The sequence below is a fragment of the Euprymna scolopes genome, chromosome 7 (genome assembly GCF_053919585.1).
Source record: "Euprymna scolopes isolate OS-2025 chromosome 7, ASM5391958v1, whole genome shotgun sequence".
Lineage (NCBI taxonomy): Eukaryota > Metazoa > Mollusca > Cephalopoda > Sepiida > Sepiolidae > Euprymna > Euprymna scolopes.
This window is the reverse complement of record NC_136488.1, coordinates 50,968,148-50,990,244: the sequence shown is the minus strand read 5'-3', so window position 1 is coordinate 50,990,244 and position 22,097 is coordinate 50,968,148. Positions and strand designations below refer to the sequence as shown.

Sequence of the window (22,097 nt, the reverse complement as noted above, 5' to 3'; positions counted from 1 at the left end):
ACTTTCGTATAAATAATTGAAGTTATTCAAAAAGTATGGCAAACAAACACATATATATATATATATATATATATATATATATATATATATATATATATATATATATATATAAAATGCTTCAAGCAGATTATAGCAACCTCTTATAATTTTGAAAATATTCATTGTTTTTTTTGTTTTGTTTTTTTTTAAGGGGGGGGGTCTCCAGTTCTCTCTAATACAAAATTGGATTTGGTTATTTACAAATTTATTAATATAATAACTGGTATACTTGAGTGCATTTAATCTACTGTTTCAAGCTTAAGTGTAACTGATGACAGATGGACAGAGCCTATTATATCTAAAAAGAATATATTCTGTATTTTCATTTCTTTAAGGCTTAATAGCAAGAACTAAATATTAAAACAGAAATATTAGATTAATTTACTTGATGTAGATCTTTATAAACAATAAATTATAATTCCTAATTTCTGTCATATAAGCCATCCCTTCCCATGCATCACTACACAATATACATTTCTTATTCCAATAGTTTAGTCTTTGAATAAATAAATCTTTAAAATTCAACTTAATTTAAATGTCTATTAAATGTTTGCACATATCCATATTCCAAATCAGAAAAACGATTTTTAGTTGGTCATCAGCACCAGTGGAATCTACTTTCCCACTGCTTGTACTTTGTAGAAATAGTTATTTCACAAAATCCATGTTATTTTGTCTTGTGAGTCATGCTATTTGTGTTAATGATCTCTTGATTTGATTAACCAATGGTTGATCATCCTCTTGTCACATAATTTTAGACGCCACACATTAGGAAAAAAAACGATCCCAGCATTTTCCTTTTATATTTCCATACTTTGAGATGAAAACACTTTCCTCTTTATATTTAAGCTTATCTACTTTTGCATAATAAATCATTTAACACATAAACATTTATTTGAAATACTATACGAGTAAGTGGGTTCTGCTGAATTTCTCTATTAAGTTTTATATATGATCAAAGTTGTTGATTTTTATAATAATTATTTTTGTGAAGATTTTAGGTAATATTTTCTAAAGTAGCTTAATCATATTTTTAGAAAAGAATTTATATTTTGTGTCACCCAAATGGAGTCGCGTTAAAATTAATCTTTTTTTTATATATAACATTTTGCACTTCTCATTTCATGTTTTGTATCTGTAATGTTTTTTTTTTTTCTGTTGAGTGTCTGTGTCTGTCTGTTTGCTTTTATTTATTCTGCTTACATGTTGTTTCAACTTTCATCTCTTTCACAATTATTATTATTAGATGATAATGGATTTTATGAAGAAAAATCAATGATTATTCATTAAAAAATACTCATGTTTATGAATAGATTTTTGTCCATTGTGATTTTGATATTTGTTTAAAAAATACTTTTACATAAAAATTTAGCCTGAAAATCCTGTAGTATGAAATATGTAATTTTATTCAAATAAACATTTCCATGTTCTTGATGATATAAAAGTACAACTTTTTTTATTTTATTTTTTCCTCACTTTTCATGTATTTTTTGTCATTGATTCAGTAGGCTAGTTTCTTTTCTGTCAATATTTTCTGAGATCTAGATTCTGAATTTCAGGCTAAAAATGTCTCTGCTAATCTGAAGGGCAAACAGTCTCCTGAAAATGTAGTTTCTGTGAGACAAGAAGTAGCAGCAGCAGCAACATTCATCCATGACCCTTCAATTCCTAATGGCTTTCATAATTCCAGCCCAACTTTGAAACCTTGGAACCCACATCCTGAGGACTCTGTTCTACTAACCTGCAAACCATCTGACAATGACAGTCCAAAAATAAATGGCACTTTGGATCATGTTTGTATGTTAGAATCTTACTTGAAGCATCTTTTGGAAGGATTCTGGGATCCTGTCAGTCATCAGTTTGTTCATCCAGTAAAAGGAAGTTTACTTAATTTGAGAGATAGTCTGAACTTTGATATCCTCCCAGCAAATGGCTTGCAGTTATTGCTGCAGTCTGGTTCTTCTATGAACTTGGAGAAAGCTTTTGACATGGGTTACGTTGACCCTAAGAATGGAAACATTTTAATTCCTAACAGCAAAATCTCTTATTCTTTGCTCTCTGCATTTGAGGTTGGCCTCATTCAGTGCAATCCAAGGGAAGAATCTGATGTCTTTGATTTTCAGGATAAATTAGGGCACGGTTTATTTGATCTCATAACAAAAGGGGCGGTAAGTGCTCAGACACGATTGCTGGATGTCCAAAATAAGCAGTATGTGAACTTAGCCATTGCTGCTACGCAAAAAAGACTTTTCAATGCGAAAACTGGCGAAATAAGAGATTCTTCAAATAACGAGTGGCTTTCTTGGGCTGAGTCTGTTAAAAAAGGTTTTATAATAACTGGAAAAGAAACAACCATTGCCGATCTTGTCTATGATGGAAATTATAATGATGAAGTTAGCCTATTTAAAGAGCCATCTACCGGAGAATTGTTGTCTCTCACTCAGATGGTTGCTTTTCGATATTTAAGCCCAACTTCTCAGGAAGTGATTAATACACAAACATCTGATATTATTGAGCTTGGTGAAGCCATTTCCAAAGAGATTCTTCACTGCACTTCTGATTCTTGCCACTTTTTGGATCTTCAAAACAACAAAAAAATGTCAATTCCTGAAGCTGTGGATGTTGGATTTCTTTTATCTCATAAAATCTCCACAGAAGCAAAAGACTTAGTCGAAAGAGGTTCTTTCTCGTCTGCTTTAAAATCATGCAAGCAAATGTATTCGTTGGATTCTGTACAAGACACTGATTCTGATTCAACCTTAGAAAGCGCTTCCTTTTCTTCTGATCGACAAGAGTTTGGTTTGATTCCTTCCTTGAATGTTCTGACACGAAGATCTTCACTGCCGAGTCTGACCACTAAAAGAAAAGCATCAATGACTGGAACTAGACGCGAAAGCATCGCTTCCTTATTTAACCAAACATGTATAGAGAACAATGATATACCTATCACCCTTGATGAGGCCATTTTGCAGGGGTTGTACGACTCTGTGAATAATACAGTCACCCATCCAGTTAATAAATCGACTATGCCATTACCTAAAGCTTTGCAAGAAGGCATAATTCATATGGAATCTTTGGTTCGAGATCCTGTCAGCTGGGACCTGATGGCATTGAGTGAAGCCATATCGAAAAGGATAATTGACATTGACTCTGGTAAAATGATGAATTCATCTGGACAAGCAATCGCTTTGAATTTCGCATTAGAAAAGGGTTTGATTACAAGATGTCGTGCTCCTTTGAAACTGTCTCTTACAGAAATCTTTGATGAAGAACTTTATGATGAGTCTAATAACCTGTTCTTGAATCCAGACAATAATGAAGAAATGACCTTCTCGGATGCTGTTAACATTGGACTCCTCGACACCGATCTCATCCGGATCCGAGATGATTTGGGTCAGATTTTAACTATTGAGAGCGCAGTCAGTCGAGAAATATTTAATGTTCAGACAGCTAATTATTTTTCTGAAAATGAAGAGATTTCATTTGTAAATGCTTTGCAGAAAGGTTTAATAATTGATATATCCTCTCAGCCGGGGCTAACCCTCCAAGAATCATTTGAAGAAGGAATCTATGATCCTAGCTCTAGAACATTCCTTGATCCTTCTTCATCACTTTCTGGCTCATTCACCTGCGCTTTGGAATCTGGACTCTTAGATAAAGACACTATCACTGTACGAGATCCTGATAGCCAAACTCTTCTTACTGTTGATGGTGCCATTTATCAAAATATCTTGAATGCAGATGATGGCTCTTACAATGTCGGTTGTAAGACCTACCCATTGGAAGAAGCTGTGAGGAAAGGTTTGGTACTTCAGGATAAAGGTGCTTCAGAAATAAGTCTTATTGAAGCTGTCAAACAAGGAATCTATAATGCAAAGACTTGCCAGTTCATCGATCCACAAACTGGTAATATCCAATGTTTGCGGGATGCTGTATTGAGTGGTATGTTAAAGCCAAACCTAACTAAGATTCCTCATAAAGGAGAATTTCTAACATTTGATGAGGCTGTCACCAAAGGAGTTTTAGACATTGAACTTTCTCAAGTTCATACCGAGAAGGAAGTTGTCGATTTGAAAACCGCAGTCGATAAAGGTTACATAAGACTTGCCACTGATCAGTGTTCAGTCAGCCTGATGACGTCCATTCAGGCAGGTCTCTTTGATCCTACATTCAAATATGTCATAGATCCGCTAACAGGCAAACAACTGACCATCCAAGACGCTATTGACATTGGAATAATTGATCCAAAAATTACTTTGGTTAAGCGTTCACAGGATGCACCTTATGTCTCTTTAGAGCAAGCAATTGATGAAGGTTGGTTTATTGCTATGAATGGAACTCTTAATAATTCAGACGGAGACAATATTGACCTTGCTTCCATTCTGAATAGGAATCTAATGACGGATATTTCTGCAAGTGGCATGTCTATTATTGAAGCGGTGCAACTCGGACTCTACGATGATCATTCAAATACTGTTTATAGTCCATATACAGGAGGAAGTATGTCTCTTACAGATGCCGTCAATTCCATGTTGATAAAGGATGAACCGCTCTCATTTCATGGCCATTCTCACCCTCTTACTCTTAAGCAAGCAATCGAAAAAGACGTTCTAGATTCAAGTGGGAAATTCTCCTCTCAACTTGGAAAACTTTCTATAACAGAAAGTCTAAAATCCCAGTTGATTCTTCCCTCAAACAATTTATACAGATCAGAAAAGCAGGACTTTTCTTTAAACCAATCTGATGAGGAATGCATACAAGATCGTCTCAGGGAACCTCTAGTTTGGGATGCTCATCTTAAATCGTATATTCCTTGTAAAGCTGCAATTCGCAAAAGAATCCTGAATCCTGATAATTATACGCTCGCTTTACCAGGAGGTAGCTACATCCCTTATCGAGAATCGTTGGACACCTGTTTGCTTGTTGATTCCAAGTCTCCAAAATTTGGACTTAAATCTGCTTGTGAATATGGCATATTTGATCATCAGCGTCGGATGTTTTTGGATCCAAGAACCCAGAATTATAGGAATTTAATTGATTCTTTATCCAGTAATTTGATTGATGGCAACAAGTCGCTAGTGAAACATCCAGAAACTGGATTGGTTATCACATTGAATGAAGCCCTGCAGAAAGGCATTGTCAGTAGTAAAACGGTTTCTGTGCTAAATCGGCAGAAGAAAAGTACAATCCCTTTGGAAAAAGCTATGAAATCTGGCCTTATTTTGAACATCAGTGAAAAACAATTACAACTTGCTGATGCTGTTAGTAAGTGCCTGTTTGATGAAGAATCTCATAAGATGCTTAATACAACAACTGGGGAGAGGCAATCGTTAAAAGAAAGTATAGACTCTGGTTTTATCAGAATCGATTGCACATTATTAACCATTGACGAGTCTCAAAATCTCTTTCTATCTGAAGCTGTAGAAACCCATGTTTTTGATCTAAACATTGGAACTGTTAGAACTGCTACGTCAAATTTATCATTAACAGAGGCTGTGGCTAAAAGAATCCTTTTTGAGATTCCTCAAGCAGCTTCTATGGATTCCATCAATAATTTGCAGGAATTGGTTTCTGAAGGGAGCTTAAACACAGCAACATCCATTGTCTTACAGCCAAGTGCAACTGTAGGGACCGAAAAACGCAGTTTGTCGCTGATTAAAAACTGTCCAGATACTGAAGAGGTACTTGTAACTGAGAGATCAAAAATAGTCGTACAAGATATATCAATTACGAGCACTCGTTCAAATCCTGCTAGCAACCCAAAACCACAGCAGGAATCCCTTCGGAGTCCCCTTATATTACACAATTCTGAACTCTCTGAACTGATGCTACCTTTGTCTTTGAAGCATTCCAAACCAGACATTACTTTAAATGATTTCCTTGAGAAGGGCTTTTATGATCCAACGACGGGTCACTTGAAAGATCCAAACCAAGATAAATCCATGACGATATTGAATGCTCTTAAGATGGGTCTTTTAAACCCTTTGGTTGATCAGATTGTCTGTCCTCAAACTCAAGAATGCATGAATATTCTTGTGGCAAGTTCAATTGGATTGTTATCATTAGAGAAAGGGACATTCAAACATCCCGTGTCGAATGCTATCATGAATTTATACGAGGCCAAAAAAGAAGGGTGGCTTGTTAAAGAAGGTGATAAATCCAAAACCCTCCTACTCAGCAATGGCACTGAAGATCAGGATTCAACATCATGCCCTGTGGAACAAGTGAACAATGCTGTACAATTTTCTGCTTTGAACGACCCGGCCAAAGGACACATTAGGTTGGAAGAGGCATTTGCATCTGGAATGTTGAGCCGTTCTAATTCTCAGGTTATAGATCCTGACACTGTTCAGCCAATTACATTGAGGAGAGCTGCAAGTTTAGGATTAATTGATATAAAGACTGGTGAGTTTCGAAATCCCCAAACCGGAGAATGTATGACACTGGCCGAGGCTCTGCTGCAAGGTTTTATCATTAGTCCAAGTGGTCTTACTTTATACAGTGCCGTCGATCAAGGTCTTTATAATGTTAGGACAGGTTTGTTCATTGATCCATCATCTGGAAAGAATGATGACCTGGCTGCTGTTATTGAACATGGCTTAGTCTCGGCAAGTGTTGCTGAAATTCGAGACTTGAATCAAGATTCAATTATTTGTTTGCACGAAGCGATCTCTCGTGGAATTATAGATCCTCATAAAGGAACTTATATCACACCAGGAGAAAGGAAGCGATTGAACTATAGAGAAGCTATAGCTGCTGGGCTGATAGTCAGTAATAGTGCAAGGGAGGGATTAAAGGATGCCAGTAACTCAGATTTAGCAGATGGTAATCAGTTACCAAATGATCCTAAGAATTTGAATGACAAAAAACCTAGGGCTAGTTCTTTGACTAATGTTAATTCTACTGGTTCTGATTCGGATTCCGAAAATCATATACTTACTAAACCTATCACACAGTTACCAGAACCCCAGAAAAGTGTAATTGACTTGAATAAAAATGGTGCAAGTCCTAAATTCCAGCAGCCTTCTCCTAAGACACCAAACAAAACACCGATAGATAATCCAGTAAATCCACCAATTAAAAATCCAAAACCAATTCACATAAATCCAATTGGAGATGCTGAAACAACAACTCACAATAAAGGTGATATCATTCTGGGAAAAGATCCAGTTTCTACTATAGGAAAGTTGCCACGTGAAAGTGATTCAACAGAAGACGTTGCTGTTCCTAAAGAAACATTGAGTTCTTCTGAAGGCATAAGTAACATCGAAAACCTTTCCAATAAGGATTTACCAACGAGCAAGTCAAAACTTGTAAACTATATTGAATTATCAGGAGATAAATCTACTGACAAGCAGCCAAATGAGATAAGTACAATGAAACCAGATACTGATGGAACTGAAGAGAAACAGATTCTTGGAGAAGTGATGCCGTTGCCAGCAGAAACACCTGCCAAAAGTGAAGTGTTTCTCAGGCAACTTTCTTCAAAAGCAGACATGACAAATCGACCAAAATCTTGGACTCAGTTTTCGGACCAGACGAGCCGTAAGGTAGGCTTGACGTTGGAATGGAGTTCTTACTGGCCTTTGGCTTTGCGCTTCATGTTTGTCAACTAACCAATAAACTCTTTAAATTGGGCAGTCATGTTTTTAACCACGTGACATACCAACTTGTTCTGCAAGAAAAAAAAATGGTTGGCTCACGATTTTGTCAACTGTTGAGTGGATTGTGTTTGTTTCCTCATCTCATTATACGTTGCATTTGATTCCTTTTTTTTTTTTTTTTTAATGAAGTTTATTGATTTTTTTTTTTTTTTGTACTAATGATATTAGAAAGCAACTGTAAATAGTTTTCTCAATTTTTATCAAATAACAGCTTCTTAGACTTTTTTTATTCAAGAATTAAAAAAAAAAAATTTTTAAGTACATGTTGCATGATAACTTCTATCCTTTTTTTTCCTTTTCATGTGTGTAAGTGTATCGAGTGTGTTAATTAAATGGATGGTTGGATTTACACATGCATGTGTGCATCGTGCCCATTGTCTAAACACTATTCTTCCCTTCTGATTAGTTTTAATAAAAAAAAACAATTTTTTAAACATTAACTTATGGATTTTATTTCACATCGTCATAAGATGATAGCATCTAAAAACAATTATTTTCACTGTGAAATGTTCAATTTTTAAAAGTAAATCTGAGATCAGCAAGTAATTTTTTTATTGTGAAGCCATAACTGTATGCATCGAATAAAGCTAAGAATCATCCACACATAAAAATGTAAAGAAAAATGGGTGCTTGTAAAGATACAGTCAACAGATCAATTTTTGTTTTTAAATATGTTGCTTTAAGAAAAAACAATATTAATTATCATGCCGAAAATAGTAATGTATCCAAAAATTACGAATAATTTTCGAGTAGAAAGGCTTATTGTATTTATTTGCTTCCCCACCAAAGCAAATTGGCACAATGCTGTTTTTAATGTGGGGTAAAAACCAGCTCCCCTAAATGTAGGTAAAAAGGGAGCACTCTGGTTAGCAAAAATTATAATTGTCCCAGTATAGAGGGTTTCCCCTCCATTGACTGGTATAAATTATCTTAAGTGCAGCATCTGCAGAACAGATACTACACTTTGATCCCGGTCCGAAGGCCGAGAAAGTTTATAGTTAAAGGTAATTTGAGTAAGATCACATTTTTCTTAGATATTATAAAGTAGACGGTAGGATTCTAAACGCAGGGGACGTAACTATAAAATTTGTTTTCTATAGCGATAGGCTTTATTTTACTAAAAACACAATAGCAGTTCCCATTTACTTGCCTCTCCATGAGTGCAAAGTTAGATACAAGGTTGGCTTTTTAATGTGAGGAAAATTCAGGTCCCCACAAAGGGGCACTCTGGGTAGAAAAAAATACAATAGCAGTTATTCTACTCGGTGAATTTTCATAATTTTTGGATATATTACTATTTCCGACATGACAATTAAGTACATAATATTGTTTTTGCTTAAGATGATATATTTAAAATATCGATTTGTCGACTATAGCTTAACAAGCATTGAAAAATGGGTAAAGAGATTCCTTATAATGGAAGTATACAACTGGGTTATCTCCCTTTATCACTATTGAAGTTTTATTGCTTGGACAGATATCTTTGCTCCAAAGTTTGTTTTTTTTTGTTTTGTTTTTTTTACTTATTTTCGCATTCTTTTAAGTTCTGTTTATAATTAAGAATTTGGTTGATTTTTTTGTAACATCTAATAGGAAAGAAATATTGTATTATTTAGATTATCCACACTAATGTTCTCATCTTGCGTTATTCTCACAATGTTTCAGCTGATATAATGTTAGACTTTCTTTAGGTGTTTCTTGTTGAACTTTGGAATTTTTCTGTCAAATTCGAGGATCTACATGGAAATTCAAACAGAACCCTTTATATAATCCATGGAGGTATGCTTTCATTCATTCCAGCAGCCATTTTAATCATGGTATCATTCACACTGAGGAATTGAACCTTCAAGCTTTAGAAAAGTGTTACTTAGGACTGAATTTTATCTAGTACTTTGTGTTATGCAAGGGCCTGTGGCATTGGAAATTCCATGCAGATTCACAACTTTGAAAGAAAGATTCCAGAGTTCAACAATTTACACTTGGAAGACGTAAGGGTATATTAGCCAAAACATGAAACTAAGACTCAAAATAAAAACAGTAGTCTGAATAAACCAAATAATACAAATTATAAATCCTCTTCTCAAAAATTCAGAAACATAATAGAAAAGAAATTTAAATTTATATTGATTAGTCAAAGTTTATAAATTTCAAGTAAATCTTCTGCGATTTATTATCTATATCTGTTAAGTTATCTAGTCAAATTTTCAAAATCAGTTTTTAACTGACAAATCAAAGTTTGTTTTTGACTGGCAAATTTCCATTTGTTATTATTGGACCATATTATCATCATTATAATAGCATACTTCGCTACAATGTATTACAAAAATGACTTAGTCTGGCTCAGGATATCTATATTATGAAACATTTTTAACTACGGGGGGAAAATCTGTACTTGCAAGGAAATGTAATTGAAGAATACAGTAAGAGTTGTCTACCTTACAATAAATTATATTTGTTTTTCTGTATAAATTCAAAATGTGCAAACAAAGTTTAAAAGCTAAAATGACTTCACTGCATCCTGTGTAATTCTGGATAGGTACAGCTAGTTCTAGATCTATCTGTTTGAAAGTAAAACTTCTAGTTCTATTATGCCCTCTTTTGACTTTATAAATAAAAAAGCTTTGTCTTCAGTTTAGAGATGACAATGGCAGAAATCTACCCTGCCAAATAGCTTTGCTGCTAGAATTAGCCTTGTAAATGATAAGCAATGTTGAATTTTTGGTTATCCGGTCTCTGCTTTTAGTATATAACCTAGTATAATCTGTCATATGTTCCTTGAACAGATGTTGGGTACAAACAGTTAATTGCTATTGTCTTGAGTGATGCCATGAAGTTTTTTCAATAGGGGATTTAAAGAAATCTTGCATCTCATTAAATGTAAAGAATATGGCTTTTGGAATAGATTAGGTATTAAATCTGTATTAATAAAACTGTAGACAAGATAATGTGTGCTTGTGTGTGAATTTTTGGTCTATACTTAAAGAAATTTAATCTTTTTATTTTATTTTTTTTACTCTTATTAATCAAATTTTATTAACTAATGATCGAGTTTACTATTAATCAAATATTACAATCAAAAATTAAATAGAACAAAATGAAAACAAACTTATAAAAATTTTATTAAAAAACAAAACATGTTAACAGGAGTAATTTATCATAAATTAAACTTGCCCTTTTTATTCATTTTAGCTACCTTGTTGAACGTTACTCAAGAAACTGTTCATCATCTTAGTATTAATATTACCTGATAAGGTCTTGTGTGCCTCTGCCTCGTCTATATAACTTTGATAATTAAGCATTGAATTATTTTGTTTTATATTTATTATTAATCCAATATTTAATGAATTCAAAAATAAATTAAGGAAAAATTAGAATTAATTGTTTCATAAGCTTTTTTTTTTTTGTTTTTTTTTTTTATGAAGAAAAAATTAGAAATATGACTAGGGAATTAGTTTTCTCTAATCCCACTCCATTTGACGTGTCCCCACCTGGGCAATGCCAAATTAATACAACTAGTATCTATATATTAAAGGTTCAATAATTCAGCATTTCTTTTTGTTGCATGATAGCGTGGTGTATCCTTGGGATTTTGTGTGATTATCTCCCTTAGTTTCTGTCCCTCACTCACTCACTCACTCTCTTCCCTTCCTCCTACTCTTTCCTGTTAAGTGCACATAATAGTATATTTCTTTTGTGAACTCTAAGCAGCTAGCATGTTGTAAGGACGGCCTATCTCATGGTGATTCTGTGTGTATGTGCATCATACAATGGACACCAATTGCTTACCTTTCAACATTCTATCAGTGTTTAAAGAAATACAAAAAAAGTCTTCTGAATATTGAATAAACTTTTTTTTTCTTTGCCAGTCGGATCACCAACTGATTAGGTTTATAAAACTCAATAAATATTTTTCTTTTGTAGACATTGCCTTCCTTTCAATATTCAGAAGACACCATGTACTTAATTGGATTTTTTTTTTTTTTTTTTTTTTTTTTCAGCTTTTCTGATCTTTTGTTTTAATTGTATTGGAGAAAATCTTAACTTGAACTTCCCCTCTTAATTAATAACTAAACTATTAATTGGATTTCTAAACATTGTCTAACAAATTCTGATCATGTATGCATTTTTATGTTTATTTGATGATTAAATTTATTAATTTGCTTTGTATTGTAGGTTATAGCTGCTGTGATGTTCATTCGTCTTTTTTTTTTTAATTTCAATCGAATCTTTCCTTTTTGCATGTCCATTTTTATCAAGCATGAACTGGCATTCATTAAATATGCACATTTTTTTCTTCCGTTCAATTATCAGCTGACATCTTTGTTTTACTAAATAAGCTCAATTATAATAAAACTAAATAAATTCCAATTTTCTAGTTAATCATTATTGTAATAAAAACGACCTATATCTTTATATTAATAAAATAGTGTGATCATTTCTAGTGCGTTGAGTTTTCTTCCCTCTGTTATTTATACCTTATTTTTTAAATTTCTTATTAATCAATTACTGAAATAAAAAATGCAATAGCATGAAATAAATCAAGTTTTTTAAATTCTATTTAGACAAAAATAATGTAATTACATTAATCAACCGGATTGTATTTCGGTTTCTTTGTAAATAAGTCGGCTATTTTAATCTTTTCTTAATAGTTGAAAAACAAGGAATTATTTTGAGCACCATTTAAACTTTGTAAAGAATTTGGAAGCATTTGTTGAATAAAAATTAAATTCTGGCATTAAAATTTCTTGCAAATAAAACATTACTTATAAAAAAAATAACAACACTGGCAACGTTGATTAAGTTTTGCATTTTATAGGATCTCTTCGAAATCATGTGAAATGTAGATATATATATATATATATTGCTATGCAATACAGGATGTCCCAGAAAGTCTGGAATGATAAAATATTTCTAAAATAAAAATTTTCTAACATTTTTAACAAATTAGAAAAAATTACCCATCCCAGGATGGGTAACGTTAATTCCCTGTACAGAATATTTTCACGCCATATTTGTCCTTTTAATAAAGATTAAAAAGAAGACCTAATACTGCTAAACTTTACCTCTAAATTCCACAGAACAGTTTCAATCAAAATCCATTAAATGATTTTGATTCTTGAAAATGTTACAAATTTAAGCTTATAAGGTTTCAAGAAATTTGAATTTAAAGAATCTTGCATAATTGGTGTCTAATTGTCATGCATCAAATTTAGTGCAAATCTAAAATAAATTTTTAAAATGGAATGTTGTGCCTATATTATGTTCTTAAAATCCCTTTTAAAATATTTCAAAGAAACTGAAATTTGAGAAATATTTATTAATTCATGCCTAATATATCTATTGTTATAATTTCAAAAAAGAAAACAGCTAAATTCTCACGTGTTTCTACTCTTTTTACCCTTTTGCATAAAACTAAAAGTAAATATAGCCCACATTATGACGCCCTCCTCCTTAGACCTTTCAGCTGTGTTCTAAAATTCATAATGATTAGTTTAGAAGTGAATTCTGTGTATACGAATATACAGACATGTATAGAAACCTAATTTTATATCTGCCGTCAGTGGCGGTGGAACCACAAATTCGTTGACTTCAACCCAATGTAAAGAGGTACCACACACCGAAAATGGAGCCAATGTTAGCCATGGGTGATGACCCATGATGTCGTAAGACAGGATCCTGGTGGCTAAGCATTAGTTTACCTTGGCCCTTATTTTGGCTAGGCAGGAGGTTTGAGGGGCCTAATTCAATCAATCACCTAGTCACATAATACCCTACTATCTGTAAGTTCATCCTCAACCATTTTATTTGATCTGATTCTTTCAAAAAATCAAAACCTTATTTTTTCATTTATATTTTCCTCCCCAAATCAATACTAGAAAGCAGTTGCTGAGGGTCAATCATGTTGAAAACAAAGATTACCAATGCGAAAGAGTAATGTTTTCTGAAAATACTGATTTTCTTATCGTGGTATTTTCTGGAAGAAATGTTTCCTTCTCTCAGTAGAATTCCCATACCGGAAGTAATGTTACTGTTTTAATTATGAAACTTTCTTCTTAGATAAATATATTCTAGGAATATAAATAATTATCCTATCTATAAAATTATATTTAACAACTTAATGCAACATTAAATAACCCATGGGTGGTTGATGTGCCATAAACCAAATGAAAATTATCTTCCTATAAAGAGATTTATAGTGTGTTATGCTATACATATTTTATATAAAAATCTTAAAATAAAATAATTTCATTAAAATATTAATAAATTTAAATTCTGGAGATATTCCAAGTCTAGACTTTTGAAACTTCCAGTATTGTAAAGTGATACATTTACCTGTCTTTTACCTGCTTTGATAGACATATGAAATATATATCACTCTTTATTACAATAATAAATTAAAAAACTGACATTGATTTTGTTTTCATATAAGTCACTTATTCACATCTATTAGCTTTATTTTATGTTTAATAACATCACCAAGAATTCTTATCTTGATTGTATTTAAATGTTCTCTTACAAAAAGTATCACTGTCATTCCTCAGTTTTTATTTCATAAAATAATCCAGTAATTAAAAAGAAAAGTTATAATCTTAACTTTTGTCTTCTGCACAAACGCACACTTGCATGCTGTCACATATACCCAAGACCTATGATCAACACAACAGCTGGCAAATGCTTGTCTTGTTTTCTATCACTTATAATTTTGATTGTGGTCCACACAAGCAATTAAGCTAGTCTCAAAGATTTGAGTATCAAGTTTTGTTTATAACTATCAACGTGAGTTCTGGCATGTTTGAGCTGCAAACTGTCTGCATAACATCCTCAGAATTCACTATTAGCAGTTTATCTTTAATGTGGTGGTCAGTGTACAGGGCCAAATACCTTCCCTTTTGCAAGTTTTTTTTTTTTTTTTTCCAAAACATGTTTGCTGGTTTGGTCACGCTCTCTGGCATGGAGACAAATTCAACAAAAGCCATCAATCTGGTTTCCTTTTGGGGATGGAAGAAATGGTGGCTAACTCAAAATGTGTAGAATGGTGAAACAAGAGACAAAACTCCTTGTTGATCCGCATATTTCTGGTGTTCAATAATGGAAATTAGCTATAACTTGTCTTAATGTTGGCAATGGACCACTGTGCTTGATCAGCTCTCATTTGGGACTCAGTAAATTCAAGGGAGCGAGCTAGCTCAACCAACTCAGTTAATGCTGTCACAAGTCAAGTATATGTCAAATTAGGACACTCTCAGCTTGTGCCTTTTACCATGCTGACCTGTGACAAAGGGAATTTGGTTTGGCCTGAAATTATGCCCTCAATAGTAATGCTGTGTACTCAATCCTGCACCTGACCCTTGTGTGGCATTTACCCGGATCAGGTTGTATTGGCTTCCTCCCAAACAAGAAGGTTTCTAGAAAATATTAAATTCACAAATGGTTTCCAGCCACATATATATATATATAATGGCAGTCATGGGAGATGACATTTTTTGCAGAGAGGTGTTGTTATCCTCCCACATGCAGCATCTGGTATTCTTAAATAGTCGCCCATCTGGTACTGACCAAGCTCTACAATGCTTAACTTTGATGATCTAATAAAAACTGGTATATCAACATGATTGTTGTATTAATTCTGTTAATATAAGTGTGCACATTTTGAATTTAGGATTAATGCTCTTGGAGGCATTTTGATGCTGAAAGTCCGATGTTAAGTTGGGAGAAATGCTTAGTTGTTGTCATGTAATTTAGTAGAAACTGATGGCAGTAGGGAATGTCGTAATTCATGGACTTGCTGCAAATTTACTGTGGCATTGCTTTTTAATTACTTGAATACAGGTTTACTCTTTGTGTGAGCACTTGCTACCATCATTCAGTAGCATTTGATTCTTGACAGGGTTGATAATAATTTTGTTGGTTGACACAAAGGGTATATTACATAGGATTTTGAAATCTAGATCTTTTGCAGCATAGGCTTAGAGACAGTTATACAGTATTTCTTATAAGCATAGTAATAATTATAAGCATAATGTAATTAGTTTTATAAATTTTTTTAATGTTTCCTTTCTTTAAATAATTTTTTAAAGAAAATAAATCTAATAAAAATATTTCATCTTGTACCTTCATCAGAATTTATTAAAAAGAAATGCATTGATAATATTTAATCTCTAAATTTGTATTTAATGGGAAAAACTAGACATTTTAGTATAATCACAATCACTATAATAAAATATACTTAAATACTTGAAAGACATTAAAATACCTAAAAATTAAATAATTCTAATAAATTTTTTTATATAATTGTTTTTCAATGAATTGTTTTTAGATATGATTAATATTTATTTAGATTTGTGTAGAGAAATGTGCCTAATATTCACAATTCAATATTGTAATTTTGAAAGGACTGGAATATTTCAGAAGGTTATATTTTTACGGTTATTGAATCCAGAGAAACAAAATTGCTAAAATCAAATTAAATAAAACAAATTCAAACCTTTATTGCTATTTTGTTCATAATCTTCCTTCATGAAGTGCTGGAAAGTCCTTCTAGTTTCTAACTAGAAGTGAAGTGATTAACACCAAAGAAAAGCAACAATTCATAAAATAAGCATTATTTTTTATTAACAATTGAAAATATTTTTTCATGTATTCTCTTAACAAAATGTTACTATAAAAAAATATGGAAATATTTGGAGATTGTGCGGGTAAGCCAATAAAAAACTAAGGGAAAAAAAAACAAATATACAATACAAAAATGTTACCAAAGCCAATAAGTTACTTTTCTATTTACCTGGATAATTAGTTTGTGTGTGTTTTGAAGTAGTTTTAAATGTTCTTTTTTTTATTTTATTGCAAATATTCGGTTTTTACAAGATGTTAGCCAGCAAAGATGGCTGCTAACATTTTTTCATGTATCGGAGGCCATCTTTTTTGCTAACATTTCATAAAAAAAACAAATATTAGAGTTGAAGTAAAGAACAGTTGAAACTATTTAAAAACACAAAAATGAGCCAGGTAGGTACAAAAGTAACTTTTACTGGCTATGGTAATATTTATTTATTGTAATTTTTTTTTTTTTTTTTTTTTTTTTTTTTTTTTTGTTGGTTTCACTACACAATCCCCAAATATATTTATAAATGAATAACTAACAGAAATTCCACAGTGCCTTCTGCATTAATCTCTACAATGTACTGTTATTTAATACTAATAATGTTCCTTTTTAGATAGTTAAATATCTCTGAGTCAATGCTATTTAGAACAAATTACTTTTTTCCATAAAAATAATTACGATTGTCAGCTAAATATTTAAATGATTAAAACTAATATATCTGCTATTCATTTAAAATTATACCAATTGAAATCGTGTTAAAACAAATATTGTCTTCTTACAGTAAAAAAAATATATATTCATCTAAACATTCTTCAAACCAATAAAACAAGGTCACTTTTCGAAATGAATGTATTTAAAATTGTATGGTTTTAGTCAATGATATGACCTAATTTGATTTTGGAACAATTCATTTAAAAATGGGTGAAGTCAGGATTTTTAACTCTATTGGCATCAGATTAATCATCATCAGGTGATACTATATTTTAAAAAGTGTTGGAGGGTGATTATGTATGTACAGACATAAAATTGTCTTAGCATATAAGTGATAATAGCACTAATGACCTGTGCAAAAACTGTAGTGAGTAGATAATAAAAGGAAAAAAAAAAAAAAAGAATGCTGGCATGCAATAAAAAATATTTTTGAAGAGTTTGAAAGAATAGGAAGACAAAAAGGAGAGCACAATCCAAACCTCCACTGGAAATTCAGAGAGTATTGGAATCCTCACGTTTGTCACTCAAATTCCAGAAAGAAACCAATAGCCTTTACTAGTAAGAACTAGATGCTAAAAGGAATTTGCGATAATACAAAGATCAAAAGCAGCTGCAAGTACTGGAAGTCTGGGAAGACATTTTGTCACTCGGACTCCAGGGAATGCTACCTGTCTGTTTTTTTAATTTTTTTTAATTTTGTTTGTGTGTTTTCTGCAGTGAGTTATCACTGATAATAACTAGTGGGAGAATGCCCAGTAAATAAGAAATAATAATCTGAAACTTAAAATTAATTCTGGTTATACGCAGTTTAATTTTGAATGAATTTCAAGTTTTATTAAAAGGAAAAAATGGTGCTTACTTTGAATTACACTTATTTACAAAAAAAAAAATTCAGAAAAATCTTCATTATATATGTACTCATCACAGAATGAAAATGTCATATTTTGAAAATCACTTAAAATGATCAAGTTTTTTTTAGATTTACAAAGTAAAAATTTACGATTTTTAGAAATTTTTAACACTAGATGTATTCATTATATCATTTTTTAATCTCAATATTTCGAATTAAGTTGTCTCCCCATTATTTATACTTGATCAAAAAACATGACTAATCAAAAATCCTACGTCTCGCTTGGTCACAAAATTTGATTTTCTAAGCAGGAAAAGAAAAGAAAAAAAAAACTACATGATCAATTTACATGATTTTTTAAATATCATGTGATGAGTATATACATAGATTTTTCTGTATTTCTTTCCTTTTTTTTTTTTTGTTTGTAAATAAGTGTAATTCTAAATAAGTACCAAAAATTTTTAAATTATAAAAATCACATTTGTTAGTTTCTATTTTCATTTTCTCTGCTTAAAAGAACCACTTGTGCCTGCTGCACTCAATGAAATGTTTTTATCTGCTCTTAAGTTTTTCTCTATTGCACTTACTCTCTCTCTCTCTCAACATTTGAATTTCATTTTCTGGACACAACAAACAAGTTTATCACTGCCAGTTTTACATGGTTAATCCAATATCTGAATTACAGGCACATTATTGTGGTGAACAAGGATGCACCCAATTATCAGCACTCTTAATGGTTTTTCTTTTTTCTTTGGAAACAGTTCCATTTTGTGGGACAGAACTAATGATCCACCTAATTGCATTCCTTTCAGGTTACTTTCCCCACCCCCAAATTTGCAGAACTACTCAAATAGACTTATTTAAAATAGAAATAAATAAAACTGATCCAGGGCTCTAGGCTAGTAGAATATCTATCTATAACTGAATAAAAGATTTAAATTGAAAAATGTTTTTTGTTTTTTTTTTTGTTTTTTGTTTTTTTTAATTGTCATCTATCCTACCTGTGTTTTAGGGCCGTTTACCTGATTCCTATGATCGCCTCATGCAAGAGCTGAACTCTGAATTAAACTGGTTTATAGATACTGAACAGTTACTCAAAGAAGATACGACAGTCAGTCGCGACTTAAAAGAACTTGTTGAACAGCGAGATGCACAAAAGGTAATAACTTTATCCATTTTATTTGTAGTCATTAACCAACTAGTAGTCTGTGAAGTTGAATGTTTTTATGGATGATCTTCCCTTAATTGATCACTGGAGGAATGAAAATAATGCATTATCAATCCATTTGGCATGATTGGAATGATTTGAATCGTATTTGATGTTTCCTTGCTAAAGATTCTGCATTATCAGGTGGGAGTCAATGGTAATTGAAACAATCCAGAGAAAGGAGTAGCACCTTCTTGTACATTTTGGTGTAGTAACCAATGAAAACGGAAGATAGCCTTTGGGTTGCCATCAACTATGGTTGATCCATTTATTTAATATATTGGATTTATAGAAAGATGTCAAGTAACAAAATCTTTTCATTTTCATGCAAAGTTTCTCATCTTTTTTTTTATTATATAACTTTAAAATAAGTTTTGTTTTTGTTTTATTTAAAAGAAACATTTCTTTAAAATAAAGAAGTGTTTCTTTTAAATAATAAAACAAAAACAAAACTTATCAGGCCATCTTATTTCTTACCCATAATTATTGATTTCATACACTGGCTTTAATTATCAATGTTATGAATATATATTTGTAAATAGAAGCATTCATAAAGTTGACAATACCAGCGTCCTTCTACTGGTGTTTGTAGAGTGAATCAGTCAAAGACAACAACAACAACAAGAAGGCGCTTTTGGTATTAAAAATCTTTTCAGCAGGCTCAGAACTCTCTTGGAAAGAGTCTGTAACATTCAACCAGTGTGGTCCTCTCGCCCAGGTCAGCAGATGACTTTTGACCCTGTTGAACTGGTCTGGCCGTTGGTCGTCTATCTCCGAGAGGACTTCACATAAATGCTCAGCGTCTCAGGCTTCGTGTTGATTTCTACTGAAAATCAATTAGCTTCGCATGCACGCCAGAAAAAGAAAAACAGACTCGGGAGTTCTAACTAGAAAAAAGTTAATTTCACAAAAATTACAAGTTTTTACATATGTACATCGTTCAGTTCAATTACACCAGAAACATCAAGATTCTCCCAAATCTTATTCTTCGTTCTCCACGATGGTAGTGGTGGCGATGGCCGGGTAGGGGTGATATCTCTTGGTTAGGTTCTCTCTCCCCGGAGGTCTGGCTTAATCTGCCAAAATCGGCCTGAGCATTTGCTTAAGTTCTAAGGTAAAAGGGTTGGTCGGGGCAATCCACCAGATCAACCAGAATCCAACACGTCAAATGGGGAATTTCCAACTCTTTTTCATGTGTGCACCCCTGCCAGACCTGCGATAGCTTGTGTATCTGGAATCAAAACTCAATTTCCACTCCCACGCCCCCAACAGGTCAACATTGTCACTCAGAAAGCCAGAACGTCTGAGCAGGTGTTCCTCAGGCCAACGAGTGCATGATCTCGTTCCACATTATTCTGACATTTTCTGTCATTTCTCTCAGCAATAAAATATATGTCTGTTTTTACAAAACACATCAAACTCCTACCTTTTGATAGGTCATCGCCGCTGTCCGGGATTCAATCAACGTTTAACAATCTCAGCATAATTGGCCATCCTTACTGAGGGTTTTAGGTGGTCTTGATCTCCCCAATGGGGAGCAATATCGATCCTCTAGACAGTCACGTCATACCAGGCCTAAGTGAAGGTTGCCAAAATACAAAACAACCTGCACAAATGGAGCTATGTACAGGATGCCTGGTATTTCTGTGGTGCCGATGTGCAGATGATCATACACATCCTCACAGACTGTCCTCTAAGCGAGGCATGCTCTGATGTGGACATGAGGGGTGCCCCGGATACTGCCTGATGATGGATGGAGTGAAACGCTCTGATGATGATTTGTAAACAGACATTGATGCAACTTTATCTTCGTGATACGTGAAAGCATTGGGTATACAACAAGGTTGAGAGAGAGTATAACAGATTTGTGTGCAAGAAGTGTAAGATGATGGAAATGGATGAGAAATCATAAATGGAGCAAGTATATCTGGATGGTAAGGCTAATGATCTTTTTCAAAAGTTACTTTTTATTGGGTGATACCATTGGAGCACACGGATCTGTGCTAGTGTGATAGCAAGAATTAGAAATGGATGAAGTTAGTCCAGGGAACTTTTGTCATTACTAATGAACAGAACGTCACTTTTCTTAGTGAAGAGAAGAGTCTATCAGGCATGTGTACAGACATGAGAGAATGATACAATGAATGTGTAATGCAAGTATTCAAGACGGGCTTAAATCTGATCTCAAAGGATTGAACTGTATATGGAGATTGTGTAGAACAGGAGACTTTGATGGTATGGCCACATTGTAAAAATGGATGAGTTTTTAGAGTAGTAGATGTAGAACAGTTGAGATAACAGCTTCAGTTCAGATGGGGAAAGCCAAAAAAAATCATAAAAGGAAATGATCGAACGATTTGACCAGTGATAGTTTAGTTTGGAAGTCAATTTCTGAAAGCTGTCTAACTAATGCCAGCATGTAATATGGACGTTGAACTGAATTTAATTTGAAACAAATCCTTAGCAAGAAACTAAAATTTTAGCCATTTAACATTTTTCGTTTAAAAAAAAAAATTACATAAATCAGGAATCATGATTTGTTTTGTAAAAAATTACATAAATCAGGAATCATGATTTGTTTTGTAAAAAACAAAACTTTCCTCTTTCATTCCAGATAAAGGTATAGAAAATTTCTTTGAAAATAATAAATTTGTCCAGTTTAATTTTTATCTTTCATATTTTTTTTTTCTCTCAGAGTCAACATGAAGATATTGTAAGTCATCAACAGCCTGTGTTGTCCCACATCTTTCAAGCTGAACAGATATTGGAACATTATCAAGAAGAAATTACACCTGAACAGGTTGAGGAACTGAAAGCTGTATCATCTAATGTCAAGGAACTTCTAGAAAAGGTATGTTTATTTGTTATATATATATATATATATATATATATATATATATATATATATAAGAGCAAACAGTTAATAAAACATGTTAAAAAAACACTTTGAAAAAGAGTTAAAAACATATTTAATCTGAAAAGGAAACACTTGATAAGTGGATAGTCCTTAATCTGCTGAGTTTC

General features: G+C 32.6%; 1 protein-coding gene across 3 annotated transcripts in view; it reads left to right on the top strand.

Annotated features, from left to right (window-relative positions):
• LOC145279739 (uncharacterized) overlaps positions 1–22,097 on the top strand; it is a 454,893-nt gene that overhangs the window by 279,983 nt on the left and 152,813 nt on the right. For all 3 annotated transcript variants that reach the window (XM_080131038.1, XM_080131037.1, XM_080131039.1), the window contains 2 exons: positions 18,879–19,025; positions 21,769–21,924. In XM_080131038.1, coding sequence (XP_079987164.1) covers positions 18,879–19,025; positions 21,769–21,924 — 303 coding nt within the window. The remainder of the gene's footprint in view (positions 1–18,878; positions 19,026–21,768; positions 21,925–22,097) is intronic.